The sequence below is a fragment of the Xenopus laevis genome, chromosome 4L, assembly GCF_017654675.1.
Source record: "Xenopus laevis strain J_2021 chromosome 4L, Xenopus_laevis_v10.1, whole genome shotgun sequence".
NCBI lineage: Eukaryota > Metazoa > Chordata > Amphibia > Anura > Pipidae > Xenopus > Xenopus laevis.
This window is the reverse complement of record NC_054377.1, coordinates 92,732,842-92,751,272: the sequence shown is the minus strand read 5'-3', so window position 1 is coordinate 92,751,272 and position 18,431 is coordinate 92,732,842. Positions and strand designations below refer to the sequence as shown.

The 18,431-nt window shown below is 38.2% G+C and overlaps 2 protein-coding genes across 5 annotated transcripts in view; one reads left to right on the top strand and one right to left on the bottom strand.

The window, feature by feature from the left end:
- Positions 1-4,093, bottom strand: part of dio1.L (deiodinase, iodothyronine type 1 L homeolog) — a 19,054-nt gene extending 14,961 nt beyond the window's left edge. Inside the window, exon 1 of the mRNA NM_001353559.1 lies at positions 4,082-4,093. The gene's annotated coding sequence lies outside the window, so the exon portion shown is untranslated. The remainder of the gene's footprint in view (positions 1-4,081) is intronic.
- Positions 3,099-18,431, top strand: LOC108714333 (protein YIPF1). 4 transcript variants are annotated; one of them, XM_041590477.1, is made up of 11 exons: positions 3,099-3,209; positions 4,395-4,594; positions 7,114-7,179; positions 7,303-7,454; positions 10,409-10,489; positions 10,647-10,734; positions 11,010-11,126; positions 11,677-11,843; positions 13,488-13,670; positions 15,311-15,404; positions 16,643-18,431. In XM_041590477.1, the coding sequence occupies exons 3-10, from the start codon at positions 7,149-7,151 to the stop codon at positions 15,398-15,400; spliced, it is 909 nt and encodes a 302-aa protein (XP_041446411.1). In that variant the 5' UTR covers positions 3,099-3,209; positions 4,395-4,594; positions 7,114-7,148; the 3' UTR covers positions 15,401-15,404; positions 16,643-18,431. The 4 variants fall into 4 exon arrangements, with proteins under 4 accessions (XP_041446411.1, XP_041446410.1, XP_018113944.1 ...); XM_041590476.1 differs by lacking the exon at positions 3,099-3,209 and adding an exon at positions 3,372-3,460; XM_018258455.2 differs by lacking the exon at positions 3,099-3,209 and having other exon boundaries at positions 4,331-4,560.

Genomic DNA, 18,431 nt, shown 5'->3' with positions numbered 1-18,431 from the left:
GGATGGAAAGCTGAGAAAACAGCAAGCCTGACTCTGCAGAGGAAAGGGGGTGTTTGGATCACATCTTTACTTTGTGTAACATCATGGAGAAGTGGAAAAGGCAGCATTTGATAGCATTTATAAGAACAGTCTTTGGTACATTTTGAGACTTTATAGCATACCACAGCATTTGGTACAGCTTAGTAAAAGTTTCTACAAGAACATTGTGGCCTATAGTGATTTGGCATGAAAACTGGTGTCAGACAGGGATGTGTAATGTCTGCTGTAGTTTTTGATCTCCTAATCAACGAGATTATTCAACAGATAACTGATTTTCCTAGAGGTATCAGGTGGACTCTTCTTACAATATTAGAGAACCTAGACTTTAAAGACGATCAAGCCTTACTGTCCCACACTCGGTGTCATATGCAGAAGACAGAGCACTTTTGCACCTTGCCAAACAGGAGGGACTTTAAATTTTGAAACATCATCACCAGTGAAGATTTATGGTGCAAAATTGCCATTCAAAGTTTCACTTACCTTGCAAGAAAGATGGTGGCACTGAAGATGACATCATATGCACTCTCAGCAAAGCTTGAAACATCAACCATATGTAATTAAATGCACTAAGTTTGCCCAGGAGCAGTAACCCATAGCAACCAATAAGATGTTTGCTTTTAAACAGGTGATCAGTAAATTTTACCTGCAGGTTGGTTGCCATGGGTTACTGCTCCTGGGCAAACTTAATGCCTTTTATTACATTACCCCAATAGAAAGCTATGAACAAAGTTTGGAAGTTCACACATACAAATTTAACACCAAACTTTTACATTTTGTTTAACTTTGCCGTGGTATAGTAAGCTCTATGCACCATATATAATTGCAGCAGTCTGTTGTAATTATATGATGCTTATTGTCATGCTGATTGTCAGCTATATAGTGTAGATCTCTTTCCCACACCTCCCTGCTCTGAACTGGGTTATTCCTGACTAGGGAATCCTGCATTTTCTTATATATTCCAGAGAGGACTACTTTCTGGTTTGGTTTTTGGAGGTTTTCTAATAGCGGAGAGGTGGCTAGCTTGATGTGTTTCGATTTATTTTGCTGGAATAGAGCACTTCTAATTTGCTGGTAAGTTAACCATTGTGTCTTAGGTATGCTGAATTGTGCTTTCAATTTAGCAAAGGTTTTTGGGGAATCACATACCCATACATCTGCTATGCTCTTTATCCCTTTGTTTAGCCAGCATTTTGGAGGAACTATATGGGCCATATGTGGAAACTTTGTGTTGCCCGAAAGAGGCGTCAGGGGGTCAAACTGTGTGAAGGTTATCAACTCTCTTCTACTGTTATGCTCAGATGATCATTCCAATAAAAAAGTGTTGTGTCCTACCCTCCATCCAAAATATCTCCTGGTGTCATTTGCATTTATTTTATATATATAATTGTGATTATGTATAATAGGTACATCCTACCTCACCCATGTAAAAAAGTAACTTTAGTATATGCAAAAGATATGAATAAAAGTTTTAAAATTAAGCATATTAGAAATCGGTCTAGGTGGATCGGAGATTCCCAATACAAAAACAATTGATATTATTAAAACTTCCTGCAAATTAGAGCCCCTAGAAATAGCTACTTCTACATTACTCAGCCCTGATGAAAACTTGAAGTTCTCTGTAGATTGTGCATCAATCTTCAGACCTGAAGGTCCATTATTTGTAAATATATGTTATTCATATTGATTCAAGTCAATATTAATATATAATACACAAAAGCCATGAATATCCTGTAAATTATATCCTTATAAACGGTGAGTTCTGATGTCATCAGTTATAAACGGAGAGTTCTGATGTCATTTCTGTCACATGACTCATTGAAATTTGTGTATTATAATAAATAAAGTACCCCCAGTTGTAAAATATGAGGATATTAGAAGTTACCTCGGAGTTCCATGACCTGTATAAAAACACTCGGCCTTCGGCCTCGTGTTTTTATATGGTCATGAAACTCCTTGGTAACTTATAATATCCTTATATTTTACAAAAGGGGGTACTTTATTCACTATGTAATAATTGATTGCTGTGTCTCATTTGCATTGCTGAAATGGAAAGTATTACACTTCGGTAAGTCTTATATTATGAATCCTGGAAAACACGGCCGTATATTTATATAAAGGCACCCAAGGTGTCTCTGATAAAACAGAGGTTGGTGGTCATTGTGTAAATGGCTGACCAGTCGCTGTCTTATATATATACTATATATTTATAGTTAATAAATGCATTATACTTCAAAACCTATTGGAATACTTTTGGGGGCATAAGTACAGAGAAAGTAGACCCTGCAGTTGCAGGGGAGCCTGCAATGTAGGTGGTCCTGTAAACTTCATGTGCAGTTTGAATATATCTTGACAGAATAAGTCAACTTGAATTTCCTGTGGGCCCAATTCTGAGCTGTCAACTCCCCCTATTTTTTCAGTAGTTACCCGATTTTGACCTCCTCCCCCTTGTTAATGCATTCTCTTGACTTTTTGCAGTTCTCCAGTGCAGTGTATTTTAGTGTACCCATTTACCTCAAGAGTTTAGTGATGTCATTGGGCTCTTCCAGTGTAGTACCAAGAGCGCTCAAAGAAGCACGGTCTGCTTCCTCTCCACTGGGCACTTCTGCAGAGTGGCTTAACTAGATATAACTGGGACCCACAGAAAATTATATTTCAGGCACCCAAAATGGCTAAAGTTGACATGCTTTGCCAATATTTATTGAAACTGTATATGAATTAGGGCCTCATGGGGCCCCTTTACCTCCTGGGCCAATCCTGCAGCCACAGGGTCTGCTTCCTCTGTAGTTATGCCCCTGCACTTCCCATGATGTCATTACACTCAAAAACTTTTGGTAACACTGCGTGCACCACGGCTCTTTCCCAGTTTTACCTGCCCAATCCGTTGCCAGTTACGCCACTGGATACTTTAGAAACAGTGCTGGCAAACCCAAACAGAACTGCCATTCAATAGGGAAACTAAGCCAGAACATAAGAGACCTAATGGGAAGTGCTATTCATGCAATAAATCCTCCCTTCTTACAGAATAAATACAGAGGAGGTCAGACAATACACAGGCCACACCCCACAGGAGTATGTGTTTCCAGTCAGGGTTACCAGGTTGGCGTGTTTCCAGTCAAATTGGGCTACTAATTTAAAGCCCTGGCAGGGTTTGAAAGTACAACATATCCAAGGTAAGGATTTGGGCTACTTTTTGGGCCTTTGGCTGGTTTGTATTTTGGAAACCGGCCAAAGTTTTTTCTTGCCCTAATATGCCAAGCCTGTGTCTCCCAATGCATGTTGGGTAATGTAGTTTTTGTTTAACAATTTGTCAACTGCCAAGTTCAATGTAAGACAACAATTCCCAGCATGCACTGACTTGTGTAGAAGTTACCAGATTTTGGGCTCTGTCCGACATCACTCTCAAGCATACACACATTTTCTGGTGAGTCTCCTCAATTTCAGACAATTTTCGGGCAAAAATCTGCTGGCCACTAAAATGTCTAGAGGTGGACCGGTTTTAAAAATATTTATTCAAACTGTATATGTATTAGGCCTCATGGGGTCCCTATACCTGGTGGGCCCCCCTCTTTAGTTATGCCCCTGGTTATGGGCGAATCTGCCCTATTTTGCTTCATGGAGAAATGTGTGAAACAGTGAAAATTTGAAAAAGGCGTATTTTCACACATATATATTTTTTTCACTGCACATATTGTGCTATTTTGGGGCTACTTTTGAAGTGCCTCGTGGCTAGTTATGGTCTGGTTTTGTAGTTGGCTTTGGCTGGTTTTAAAAATTAGACCTGAAGTGATGACCCTGTTTCCAGTGCTCCTTAAAGCTGTGGCTAGGCAGCATGTCACCCCTAAAATCTTGCTGCCCTAGGCCAGGGCCTTTGTCCAATCCAAGCCTGACAATACATTGGAGCCAGAATAAATAGAGGCGTCCAAAACAAGTTCTCCCATACATATACACACACACACACACCATTAAGTGATTAGATTGTGTCAGGTTGCAGCTGCCACAAAGAGACCTGCACTGTCAAGAGAAAGGCAGAGAATCAACACACCTTTATGGGGAGATGGGTCACTTGCTCTTGAGGGAAAAATGCTTTTGGCAACAACAAAAGATTACAGCCAATTCAAACAGGCAGCACAGCAGCATATAATCCCCAACCCCCACCCTTATTTCTCATTCTCACACACCCCTGGCTATTGGCTCCAAATCCCTAATGGATGGGGGTGGGTAGATTTGCTGCCTGGTCCCACCCTCCTCTTCCAGCACGCCTGTCAACCTGCCCCCTATCCACATTCACTGCTAGTTGCCTTCGCTCCATATAAAGATTGAGCAATTAAAAAGAAAACAAAATTCTCTTTGTGTAGCCTGCCACCCCACTTCAACAGCATCTTCAGAAATGTAAGAGCAATCAGCTGCCTGTGTCAAGCTCTACAGACTTCCGGCAACAATTCCATCACGTGACACTGAGGAGTGGGTGACGTGTGCTCTGTGCTTCTGCTGGGCTGTCCGTATGCATTGTTATACGTGGAGGTAGGATATCCACTCTGCATCCTTCTTCTGCTCCGTGAGTTTCAGTTATCTATCTATCTATCTATCTATCTATCTATCTATCTATCTATCTATGAATGGTATATTTTACATCATGTCAAACAGAGACTTTTAGTAACTCAAAATGATCATTTTTGCTGTGTAACAGGAACTCCAGCTTCTCAGCTCATATACAGTGTTTCCAGAATTTGTAATGCAAGACTCACCCCACAGCCCAGTGCTTTCCATTTCACTGTGTGCTCATAAGGTTCTTCAAAGTTTACATTTCTGTCCAAATACTAAATTAATGTTTTGTTTGCACATTGTATCAGCCATTCATGCAGATGAACAGTTAGAACTTATTGAGCCCCATGCAAACATCTTTAGGAATAGGAACCCTAAAATGACTTTCTTTACAAATTATAATACATTAGTCAGGCCAGATTTGGCCTTTTACACTACTACTCTGCACAGTGCATGCTTGTATTTATATGCAGAATAACCATAGTCCTATTTTAATCCGCACTGTCAAACTAATATAGGGGGTCAGTTAGATGACATATGTTCATGGGCTGGATTATATCTAAATGATGTAATACACAGCAGTCTTTGGGATCCACAGACAAGGGTTCATAAAAATACCTTGGAGGGCCCAATATATAAATAAAATATATTTACAGTTTCTATTTTATTTTTACAGTTTTTATTAAAATATTAATGTAAAAATGTTTATGTCTCTGGTGTAGGATTTTTTTTATGTCAGTGACAGAAGTTGGCAATGGCTTTAATTGCCTTTAATTCTGAGGAAGTCAGTGGCACTAGAGAGAAGAAATTGATACAAAAAATAAAACAACGTTGCTTAAAAATAAATTAAAAACCAGACAACCCCTATTTATAACCACAGCCAGAAACTGTGTGCAAAGAAACCACCTGTACTACGGGTTGCCAACAAAGCCATTATTTTGTCCTTTGTTTATAGTTACATAGTTAAATTGGGTTGAAAAAAGACAAAGTCCATCAAGTTCAACCCTCTCTACTTTTAATTAAATTCTATGTACCCATACCTATACTAACTATAGAGCTTAGTATCACAATAGCCTTTGATATTATGTCTGTCCAAAAAATCATCCAAGCCATTCTTAAAGGCATTAACTGAATCAGCCATCACAACATCACCCGGCAGTGCATTCCACAACCTCACTGTCCTGACTGTGAAGAACCCCCTACGTTGCTTCAAATGAAAGTTCTTTTCTTCTAGTCTCTAGTCTAAAGGGGTGGCCTCTGGTACGGTGATCCACTTTATGGGTAAAAAGGTCCCCTGCTATTTGTCTATAATGTCCTCTAATGTACTTGTAAAGTGTAATCATGTCCCCTCGCAAGCGCCTTTTTTCCAGAGAAAACAACCCCAACCTTGACAATCTACCCTCATAATTTAAGTCTTTCACACCAATTTAGTTGCACGTCTCTGCACTCTCTCCAGCTCATTTATATCCCTCTTAAGGGCTGGAGTCCCTAAACTGCACTGCATACTCCAGATGAGGCCTTACCAGGGACCTATAAAGAGAATTAAGACAACTTGTTATCTTCAAAAACCCCTTGATCCTTCTCATTTAAGGAAACTCCCAACACACTGCCATTTAGTGTATAACTTGCATTTATATTATTTTTGCCAAAGTGCATAACCTTGCATTTATCAACATTGAACCTCATTTTCCAGTTTGCTGCCCAGTTTTCCAACTTAGACAAATCACTCTGCAAAGTGGCAGCATCCTGCATGGAACCTATAGTTCTGCACAATTTAGTACCATCTGCAAAAATAGAAACAGTACTTTCAATGCCCACCTCCAGGTCATTAATAAACAAGTTGAAAAGCAAGGGGCCTAGTACAGAGCCCTGCGGTACTCCACTAACAACACTGGTCCAATTAGAAAATGTTCCATTTACCACCACTCTTTGTAGTCTATCTTTTATCTACTGTACATGTTTATATTTGTAATTGCATGATAAAGTTCTGTGCTCCTGGAAAGCATGAAGCTGACAATCAGTTTGTATATTTGTGTAATACAACCAAAAGATTCTCTCTTTCATAAAAATGTTTCAAGTTTTAAAGGGAATTCTTAGTTTTGCCATATTACACGCTCTACTGTGTAATAATACCCATGAACATAACTCATAAAGAGGTTGCAATAATTAACTGATACATGCATGATTCTGATTTTAAAATATGATTTCTCACTGAGAAACCACCTGTACTACTGACTACTGTCCTTTGTTTATTTACATTTCCAGAGAGATTTTTGGGGGTATTCTGAGCATTAGAGACTTGGTGCTCAGTAGATTTAAATAACTGTTACATTTCCTGTGTGTTCAGTCTTAAGTGCTCCTGGATGAAATGCGAAAGCAGACTTCCCCTTAAATAGAGCCTCTTAAAACCTGGCCTGGCTGGCCTCCTTAATATTCAACGTGGATTGCCAAAATACACTGATGCATATGTTGGTAAACTATCCCATTGTCTGCATAGTTTTCACATTGCTTTCCATTTTATTGGTGATGTAGAAGTTGCACCCAAAGGACCACTGTTTCAAACTGAAATGGCTTCCTCAGATGACTTCAAATTTACAGGTAAGGCTATAGGTGTTAGTTGCAACACAAGAAAGTGTGACAAATAAATGCCCAAGTAAACATACATAATCTAATGAAAAATAAATCTGTATAAACAGCATCTGTATTTTTTGATTTTTTCAGAGTTTGATGATGCAGCAAGTTTGCTAGCTGCCAACCGTGATGCAACCACAGTAAGTTTCGGTGAACCAGAAGGCAGAGGAAAAAATCAAAGGGGCAACAGATCTCGGGAGGATGACCATTTTATGTCTAGTGAAGTCTCTGATAAAACAGAGGTTGGTGGTCATCTTATCTAAACTTCTATGAACTACAAAAAACGACAAAATGTCAACAGAGGATTTTACACTATCATATTATGACAGGTTCCCACAGAGTAAGGGTCAGGACAGCAAAAAGGATTTTAAAGAAAAATTGGCTTTTATTTCAGCCAGCACCAAACAGGTACAAAATAAAGGCAATTTTTCTTTCCAGACAACAAAAATCACTTGCAGCAGCAGTATAAGGTCAATAACAACAAAAAGACATTACAATTACAGACCTTCCCGTGAGTGTCCGTGTGTGTCCGTGTGTGTGTGTGTGTGTGTGTGTGTGTGTACAGGCACATAGGATCCCAGACCCTCTCTGTGTGTCTCTCCCAGTTAGAGATTATGCGAGACAGCCTGGGTTTTAAGGACTACTGATTAGCCACCTGAGCCTAATCAAACCCAGCTGGTCAACCTGTAGCACCTCACTCTCCTACACATATTAAAGGGGAACTATTGCAAAATGAAAATTTAATAAAAGCTTTATCACACTTAAAAAAAAACTTTCTAAATATATCAATTAAAAAATCTGTACTGTTTATGAAATAATTACATTTATTTTCAGTATCCCCCTCTCAGCGTCTGTCTCTGTGGAGTCATTGACAGTAACTAAATAACTGACTTTAGCACAAATCCTACATGTAGGTATTAGTGATATGTGGACCAGCCTGAAACCCATGGACGGACAGACTTATTCACTAGATTTAGGGTCATGGGTTCGGCTTGAGCTCTTCCCTTTGCTTTCCCCACACGCAACCTTACTGTGCTGGCTTCCAGCTTCAGCTGGCACTTTTGATAGACTCATGCCTGCATGCCCCGCCCATCCAGTGATTTTCAGAGCTGGGCGGGGCAGGGGTTAGGGTTTGGTGCTGGTGGTAAAGGGACGGGTTGGGGCTGGTAGACAAAGTAGGGTTACTACATTTGTGGTGATTTTAAAAGAGTGAGCTCTAATACTGTTTTTCAGTATAATTTTTTTACTTTTTGAAATGTTCTGAACGTTGTCCAACGTTTGTATAAAGTGTTATGATTAATTGTACATTTATGTTATCTTTATTATCTCTGTTCAACTTTTGATATTTCTAAAATAATAATATTAATTTCCTTCCCCTATAGTCCAAACTCCCCTATTCATTGTTGTTAAAAAACTTAAATGTTTTAGATTAGAAGAAGCTTTTGCAGTGACCTTTTATTAAAATATAAATTTTCATTTGTATTATTTATCTTTTTCCTGCTAAACAAAGCTAACTGGTCACAAAGTGGTAGTGGTAGTGGTGAGCATAGGGTGGGGCTTATATCACAAAGTATAGCATTCATGCTTACATGTCTAATACTGTAAATTTGTGCATCAAGACCAATTTAGTTAGATTTTTGTTTTGTATACACAAATTAATCCAAATACATTAGTAGATTCTAGATAGTAGATAAACTTGTAAATTTTGCTTTTGTTGTATTTGTGAATTTTGTTGTTGGGCGTTGTGCTTTTAGAATACATTTTGTGTTTGAAAGGTACTTACATAGCATTGTAAATAGGTTGTACTGTATGTATTGTTTGAGCATAATTATTGGGTGGTATGTGTTGAAGATACATAACTGAAGTTTTGTCTTGTGTAGTTATTTAATGAGACCTTGAACTAAAGTGCAAAAGTAAATAGGGTGTGCAATAGTGTGAAAGGGATGTGTCAGGGATAGATGGGGGTGCTGAGGAGGCAGAGGAAGGAAGGCGAGTCTTGCAGGCAAGAGCTAATACAGTGCGGGCAGGAACAGGGTGAAAAGGGTCATAGAATCAGGGTCAAGCTGAATAAGGTTGGAGTGGATGAAGAACTAGACAAGGCAGAGCAGGACAGGACGGAGAGGGCAAAGACCAGTATTAGGCAGAGCTGGACAGGAACAGGACTGACCACAGCAGACAGGAGTTGAACAAGGGTGAACAAGGCAAGGACAGGGAAAGAGAAGAATCAGAGAAGGAGGCAAAACAGGAAGACTGGAGCAGGAGGACTAGAGCAGAACAGGAAGGGCAATAACCAGGAGCAGCGAACAGGACAGGGAAGGCAAGATCGGGGAAACCAGTGCTAGGGACTGTGCCTCAGTTCTCAAAGTATGCCAATGCTCAGGCACCGGCAGTAAGGAGGGTTGGCCTTACATAGGGCATGGTCAGCCCTGATTGGCTGACCTAATCCACCAATAAGGATGCTGAGGTAAGATAGTTAACCCAGTGATCAATGTGAAAAGGAAATTAGAGCTTGCCAGCTGCCAGGAGGTCGCAGGATCAAACCCCAGCAGAGCCTGACAGGAAGTGATCTACATGTCTATTCCCGCCTCTCGTGAATACAGCACTGTTGATTATGGGCAGGGATGTCTTCACAGGGGTGGGACAGGCCACTGTGGCAGTTTTTCAAGGTGCAAGGCAAAGTGCAAAGTTCAAAATACATAGCAGAATGCACCTTTTTTAAACTTTGCACCCTGACCAAGAATAAAGGTCACTAACGGAAACATTTTCCTCATGCAAATAAATGTTCACATTATGAACGTTTTGTGAACCCTTTGCCCCTCACACAACAGTAAGATAGCAATTGTAAATTTTATAGTTTGGGCTAGTGCGCAGTGTATGTAATAAATTTCTTGCTGAAAAATGTATGTTTACTCCAAGAGTTTACACCACCTTCAAGCACGTCTTGAAGGTTCACAATGCGCAATTAAGATTCGCAATGCAATAAAAACCTAATAAGAATATTACATTGTGACATGCACATTTTTATTCTTATTTGTGCTCAAATTTGTTCTCTTTGCAAATTTTATTACATTTCCCCCTTTGTGTCTTAAACTCATTACTGTATGTGATTTTAATTATTGAATAAAAGTTATTGTAGAATATAATTTATGGTGATTTATATATATGAAAAAAACCTTTGTGTTTCTATTTTTCACAGTTACTTGGGGGACAGAAAAAGCAAGTCCCTTTTTGGACATTTGAATACTATCAGACATTCTTTGACATTGACACTTTACAGGTAAGTAATAACATTCTGGTACCATGACACCAGCCAATACAACTTGGTCTATGGCCTAATACTGCTTCTAAGATATGGGAAATTTCCATTGAGATAAATGGTACATTTTAATTAGTGTGTTTTAGGATTGATTTCACAATTTGACGTATTCCAACAGGTCCTTAATAGAATTAAAGGTTCAGTATTACCAATACCAGGAAGAAATTTTATAAGGTTGTACGTGCGAAGCAATCCAGACTTGTATGGTAAGTACCAAGTGCCAAACATTCCTGATTTACCTGTCTTGACCCAGAACTTCAGTGATTGTTGAATCCCTTTTCTCTGGCACTCACTGAATGAATTTAGATCTAAATCCTGGTCCAAGATTCATAACATTATCAGTCTGTGATAGACTTTGCTAAACAAGTACATAAATATGGCTGGCGCCAGTGCAGATGTATAAAGGCCCAATCACCCTAATGCTTTTTATGCCTTTGACTTCTCTGCATTATGTTTGATATGTTCTCTCTATTTTTCTAAGGTCCATTTTGGATTTGTGCTACACTGATTTTCACCATAACCATAAGTGGGAATCTATCCAACTTTCTCCTTCACCAGGGCAAGCCCAAGTACCACTATGTACCAGAGTTTAGGAAAGGTAAGTGATATGAGACAGAAGTGGCTAGTACAGTATTTTTTATCATTTAAACACAATTTCAGGTTCCTATAAATGTAAAAGCGACAACATTACAGTCTAGGGATGTGCTACATAAAGGATTTGGTTTGGTATTCAGCCAGGATTCTGCATTTTTAAATTTTTGATTCGGCTGAATCAATGTGCCTGGCCATACTGAATCAAAAGCTTTAAAATCATGTGACTTTTCATCACACAAACAAGGAAGTAAAAAAAGCTTCTCTTCCAGTCTTCCTTGCCCTGATTTGCATATGTAAATTAAAGTTCAGTTTTGGTTCGGTATTCAGCTGAATCCTCCAAAAATAGTGGATTCGGTTCATCCCTATTACATTGACATATTCAAATTTCCTTTATCTTCATATACTGAAATTGCCAATTAGTCCTTTCTTAAAAGTACTTTAGAATTTGCCACTTCTAAAAGAAATTATTCTTGCTCTGTGCCTTTTCATTATTACCAATATCATACACCTCAGTCCCATATGATTAAGCAAGTCTCTGTTAATGTTCATTTCAGTATCAATTGCTGCCACTGCAATCTATGCCTATGCCTGGTTGGTGCCTCTGGCTCTCTGGGGATTCCTAACATGGAGACAAAGTAAAGTGATGAGCATGGTGTCCTACTCTTTCCTGGAGATTGTGTGTGTTTATGGATACTCACTCTTCATCTATATCCCCACTTCTGTGAGTGTGTCCTGCATGTAACAACAATAATAAAAAAAACATTACAGAGATGACAGTTGATGGTGATCCTACCTGCAATGTGCAGATTATGGTTCTTGCAGCTGGAACATCTGGTCATTTAATGATATGTGTAACAGTTAGTCGTCGATTTATCATCCCTCGCTTATCACAGCAGTATTGCAGTGATTAGCAAGTTGAGTCTGGTCTGGTGTGAGTGATAAAGTAGAAGAGGACTTTAGCTGGGTTGGGTGCAGGTTGGGAAGTAGTAGGTTAGGGTTGGGGTTTGGTTGAAAAAGTTAGACCTGTTAATCACTTGGTACTTATGGCTAGGCACGATTTGTTTCAGGTTGGAAAATAATTGTCTAAATCCTTTCTCACTGCATACAATACACATTGGGGAGTAAAGCCATACCAGGCCTGTAAAAGTTCATGACTTTTGCTGGTACTCCAAACTGAGTCACCAGTTTATCGGTCTGTGTATGGAACCCAAAGGAGGACCTGTCTGTCCAGATATCTATTAGGCAGGTTTGATAATCCCATTGAAAGAGTATTCCAATATCTATCTATCTATCTATCTATCTATCTATCTATCTATCTATCTATCTATCTATATATTGGAATACTCTTTCCAATATATATATATTATGCAGGTCCAGGCTAAACTTTAGAGTTTAGCTAGGATTGGGTGATAACTTTCTGAGAGCTCATTGGCAGGCTTTCCTTTTCCTTACAGCAGTCTAAACATAGGAGTTTTTAATGTATACTAACCAAAGCCAATTTCATTAGATATAGTAAGTTATACGGTTTTAGCTGGTCCTAGTTTTCTGTCATATTTTCTGATAAACTGGCTGACCAGTATCTGGTTAAATTATACTGCAAAAATGAAAATGATCAATAATCTGATACACTGTATTTATGAGGCTATATGTATGTGGCAGAACAGAAGCAGATGGACAGTTGTAATTTGACCATTCACATGTGTAGCCTTATTGTACAAAAGCAGACCATTTAGTTGTACCTCACCAAAGTTGAGAGTCTATGAGTTTTTATTTTCAGATCTATGATTGTATCTTATTTGTAATGATTATAAAGTTGTATGTTGCTGCATTGTTTTTTTTTTTTGTTTTCAAAGCTGGGGTGATAAAACACTGACAATAGTCACATTTGCAGATATTGTTGTGCAACCATAATTTAAGACAAATGCCCATATTGTATAGGTAAGCAGCTTCCCAAGATTGTGAAACACATTTCTTGGGGTTGCTGGATTTCCCATGGCACATTTCGGGTCATATTTATCAAAAGGTGAAATAGAGTTTGCCGCAGGTTGCAAGAGGGGAATCAAACCATTTTCTGTTCATTTTGGATTTTAGGGGCGAAAGTGAGAGAGTGGGAGATCACATCGTAAGTATGCCAATAACTGAACAGAGAGCACTGGAATTTCCCTCTGGAAACCTAGTGAGCTCTGTTTCACCTTTTAATAAATATACCCCATTTCCATTTGAGCTAATCTTTTACAATGTAGTATTTTCTTATACCCCTCTTTACAGCCTTTCCTGTAAATATATTTTTATTCTGTTATTTGGGTAATCCTTTCCACAAAATCCTGCCTGTTTGTATTTATAAAGAATAATTTACTGTTTGTAGATTTTGTGGATTATCCATGCTGAGATTTTGCGCTGGGTACTTATGGCTCTTGCAATGAGCCTATCTGGGGCCGTCCTTATGCTAACTTTCTGGCCAGCTGTGCGTGAAGAAAACCGCAAGATTGCTGTCACCACCCTAGTGGTCATCATGCTTCTCCATGCCTTGTTGGCAGTTGGCTTTGTGGTAGGTCAATGATTGTTTTAACCTTGTCCTTTAAGTTGTTCCTTCTATTAACACTGTTGCACAGGGCATCTTAAGGGTTAGTCCACACGAGGAGATTCGGGGAGATTTAGTTGCCTGGCGACTAATTGCCTCTACCTTCTGGGCAACAATCTCCCCAAACTGCCTTTGCGTGTCTTCGGTCGACTTCGGAAAACGAAGTGCCGCGTATGAATTAGCGCAATCAACTTTTCAGTATAACGGATGGGAAGACACGTGAATGTAGTTCGGGGAGATTGTCGCCAGGTGACTAAATCTCCCCAAATTTCCTCGTGTGAACTAACCCTTTGGGTAAGGACACACTGGACGATTTGTCGCCAACGTTTTTAAAAAGCAAATCACGGTGACATATCGCTTGTTTTGTCTCTGAACAAAACCAAATGAAAGACGCCAGCTCCTGTGCCCACAGCGCGTTTGTGAATCGCCTGTAGCTCCAAAACGCACTGAGACCCTTTTCCGAGCGATTTATCAGAAATAGCATGTACTTAGAAAAGCACTGAAATCTCCTAGACACGCACACACATACAGATAAGTAGCAGCAATTGTATTCAAATTACAATGCGAACGCAATGGCGCAAGAACGCAAGCACGTAAAGACGCCAGGTTACAGCGGGAAGCACAAACCGTTTCCGGTTTGGGTGGAGCACGTACCGCACAGAGTAATGGGATACAAATCGCTCTGTGCCAATAGCCGCTGTGAATCGTCTTTTCAAAAAAGACGATCGTCTTGTCGCCGCGATTTACTTTTTAAAAACGTTGGCGACAAATCGTCCAGTGTGTCCTTACCCTTAAAGTAACGTTTACCTTTATCGTTTATCATTTTATAGATGGACCTACTCTAAGTAACTTTTTAAAGGAAAACTATTGCGAAAATTAAAATTTAATTTTGATCATACTGAAAAAAGAAACTTTGTATATGTGTGTATATATATATATATATATATATATATATATATATATATATATATATATATATATATCTATCTGCTATTGTAATAAAAAAATGTTTACGAATTTTGATATCTTCAAAGAAGTTTGAAACATATGTGGTTTTCTAGGGCTAACATTCTCATAACAAAGAGATGTTTTGATTTACCAAAAAGCTATTAATTATGATTCATCTATCATCATGACATTAGCCAAGAAGAATTGTTGTGAACTATAGTGAGACTTTCTTTTATTTCTCTGTTAACAGTGGGGTTTGCTTGGTCCCTGGCACAGAACTCCCTTGATTAAGTTGGGGACGTGTTTTAATTGAAGTTAAGCTTGAATCTGCCCAGCAGTTGATTGAAGTTCTTAACTACAATTCGAACATTCTCTGCAATCTTTGACCACTTTGTCTCTTGTGTCAAAGTCCAGGGAGATTGGCTACAGTACCATGGGTCTCTAACTTCTTCATAACTCTGTACAATGGACACAGAAACATTAAGGTCTTTGGAGATGGAGTTGTAGCCTTGAGATTGTCCATGTGTATAGTGACAAAAAAAAACATAGAGTTAGCAGTGACAACTTCTCTTTATTAATTTAACTGCATGATTTTATAGCTGCCTCTCTCACCAGGTTTCATCCTGAGCTCTTTGTATTTATAATTTTTTTTTTTTTAGGAGTATTTTTTTGATCCTCCAGAGGAAAACTATTCAACCCACACTAGGGACTCTATTAATGCAACAAGAGAAATCGTGCACACTCACTAATTAGGTATGTTATCTAACCAATGATTTTGGCTTCATCTGTGCAAGCTGCTTGGGATACTGCAGCTCACTTTAGAAATGGCCATTTTTTCCTTCTGTCAGAAGTTGTTATAGCAATGTCACCGACATACTGTATATGGGGGCAGATTTATTAAGGTTCAAGTTGTGTTTTCCATGAAAAATTTGAGTTTTCGAGGTTTTTTGAGTCAAAAAGTTTTTTTCGGGTTAAAAAATTTTCATTAAAAAAAAAAACCTCAAATTTTTCGAGAGTTATTACACCCAGACCCTAGAAATAGCTTAAATCAGAAAATACACCTAAAACCTGTTGAGGTCAGGTAGAGGTCACTTGAACCATTTGAAGATGTTAATGATGTCTGAGTTTTTTTCTGAGGGTTTTGATCAATTTGAGTGATTTTTTTTATTTTCGCCGAAAACTCAATCAATTTGACTTTTCAGGTTGTTAACCCTTAACTCGCCGATTCCAATTTTTCCCATTCAAGTTTTTTCTTAAATTAGAAACTATTCGAGTTGTGAGTTCATCCGAGGTCTAAAAAAGCTTACACAACTATAAAATTTGACCTTTGATAAATAACCCATATGGAGTGGATTTTAGTACAGAAACATGAGAGTATGCATTTTCACACCAAAATCCACTTAGGGGGTTATTTATCAAAGGTTGAATTCTATATACCTTTACAACTCAAATGGTTTCAAATTAAAAAAAATTGAAAGAAACAACCCGACAATTAGGATTGATCGAGTTTTCAGTGGAAAAAAACTCAAATTGTTCGAATTGAACGTGTTTTCAGGCAAAACCCTCTGAACATCATAAAGGCTATTAACATCCTTAAATGGTTCAAGGGACCTCTACCCTTGACTCTTACATGACCTTAGATGGTGTATTTTCAGATTCAAGATATTCCCAGGGTCGTGGGTATAATAAATCCCGAAAATCTGAATTTTGACCAAAAAAATCAACTCAAAAACTCGAATTTTTGGGCCACCCCATCTATCTTAGGAGGAGAGAGTAGTACTTTGTTGCTTGGAAATTCATAAAAGGTTATAAGACATTTTGAAGGGTAGATTATATGACTACTTCCACCTGTGCTTACCATAATCTTGCTTTTTGGAGGAAGTGCTACAGATTATGCATACAATATGTATTAGGAATAAGCATTTGTAAGGACTGTTTTAACAATATTAAGGACAAGGCAGCTCTAATATTAATTATGTCTTCATTGAAAGGACATGAATAACGAAGGATATTGACCAGATCTTTGGTGACTCTACACGTCGGCATCCCAGTCCTGGCTTTAGCAAGTGCTTTTGTCTTTGAATGCATTTATTAGTTTGCCGCCTTTGGTACCCTGAGCATGGAGCATGTGAAGTCTATAAAGTCCTTGGACTGAGCAAGCTCCAAAAAATACAGCTGATGATGCAGTCTGCAATGATGAATTCAAGCAGTAGGAAGTGACCTGCAGAGAATCTGAACTGATACTTGGATGCCAAAACAAATGTACAACTTTGGGGTACACCGTAAGCAAACACAATATTGTTATTTAGATTGACAGAAGCCACTGTTTTTGGTTATTTTCCAGGTATCTATTTCAATCATGGGCCCAAAATGAGTTCTGCTTGTTTGGAGGGAAGTGAAATGCTATTAATTTGTAGACAGTGATCTATTGATTTCATAGTTGCTGTCTCAAGTCTAACAGTGGTGGACTACTTGGTTTAAGGGCATTATTTATTTATAATTTTATTTATAATCACTGGGCAAAAAGACAATTCATAGGATATGGTTTATAATCCTTTTACATCATCCATGGAACAAATGTGTGACATAAGGCAATAACCCTAATTTTACCTTACCAGAAGAAGACAAATCTGTAAGAGAAGAGGTTTGATAATTGATATTTAAAGATCTACGGGAAAAAAAATTAATTGCACTAAAACACTAATTAAATTAAATGCTGAGCTACAAACAAGGTTGTGTGCTAGTCCTTTCTTGCACATAGCACTAATAACACTAATTGCTGCCACTCCCATATGTCTTTTTCAAATTACTATATATTTGAGGCAGAGCCACACAAAGGACTGCAAGTTATTAAATAAGAACCATTCAACCCTGTTGGGCAAAACAGAAAAGTATCTCTATTATTTATTTCCAGCATTTTTATGCACCTGCTTTTCTCACAACTAGAGAAAGTAGAGTCAGTAGAGAGAGTTTGTTTGTATTGTGCTGTCTGTAGGAAGTATTTTGACAGATATTACTATACAGACTCTGCCTCAACACTGACATAGAGCAAACATGTAAACCAATGCCTCACGCTCCCTATAGTTTGTGATTTGGCCTATATAAATGTATGAAACCTATTTATAAGATGGGTCAAGTAGCCATCCACTAATCACTTGTGTGGCCTTGCTTATGGGGTAACCAGACCAGAGGTACATGTAAAAAATATATTTGGTATCCGTGCACTGTGTATTTTGATAGCTGCACTTTTTATTAGCGGTTTGTTAAACCTGAAATTTTGTTGAACATATTGAACATATCTCCTCATGGATATTTTACTCTGCTCTTAGTGTGGGCGTTCACTAAACAGGTATGACTTTATAAATATAGTTGTAACCTGTACCAACCAGTCAGCAATCCAATCTTATCTTCCAACTTCAGTTGTGCCAACAAAAACAAAAATATTTTGGTTGCTATGGCTTAAAACTCTTAAATACATATTCATACAGCTGATTACATTCGCTTAAATGCTAGCGAATGTTTTGCTTTATCAACTGCCTTAACCCAGACTTCTTATCAATGTTCTCTGTATGTGATAATTAATAAAAGTCATGAGTAACCAAAGTGGGGATGTAAATGGGCAAATAGAAAAATTGTAAATGTATCTGCATTGTTCCTCATTATTATTATTATTATTATTATTATTATTAATAATAATGTAGATTTGATAATTCACAATAGATTGTTGCTGTAAATGGCATTTAATGACAATCATTAAACATGAAGTTTGTCTTTTCTCTA

Bases quoted from the DNA above. Each gene is read 5' to 3' on its own strand.
- LOC108714333 (XM_041590477.1), top strand. From the start codon at position 7,149: ATGGCTTCCTCAGATGACTTCAAATTTACAG. The intron at 11,127-11,676 runs GTAAGTGATATG...TGTTCATTTCAG, and splicing joins TGTACCAGAGTTTAGGAAAG to TATCAATTGCTGCCACTGCA. The intron at 13,671-15,310 runs GTAGGTCAATGA...TTTTTTTTTTAG, and splicing joins TGTTGGCAGTTGGCTTTGTG to GAGTATTTTTTTGATCCTCC.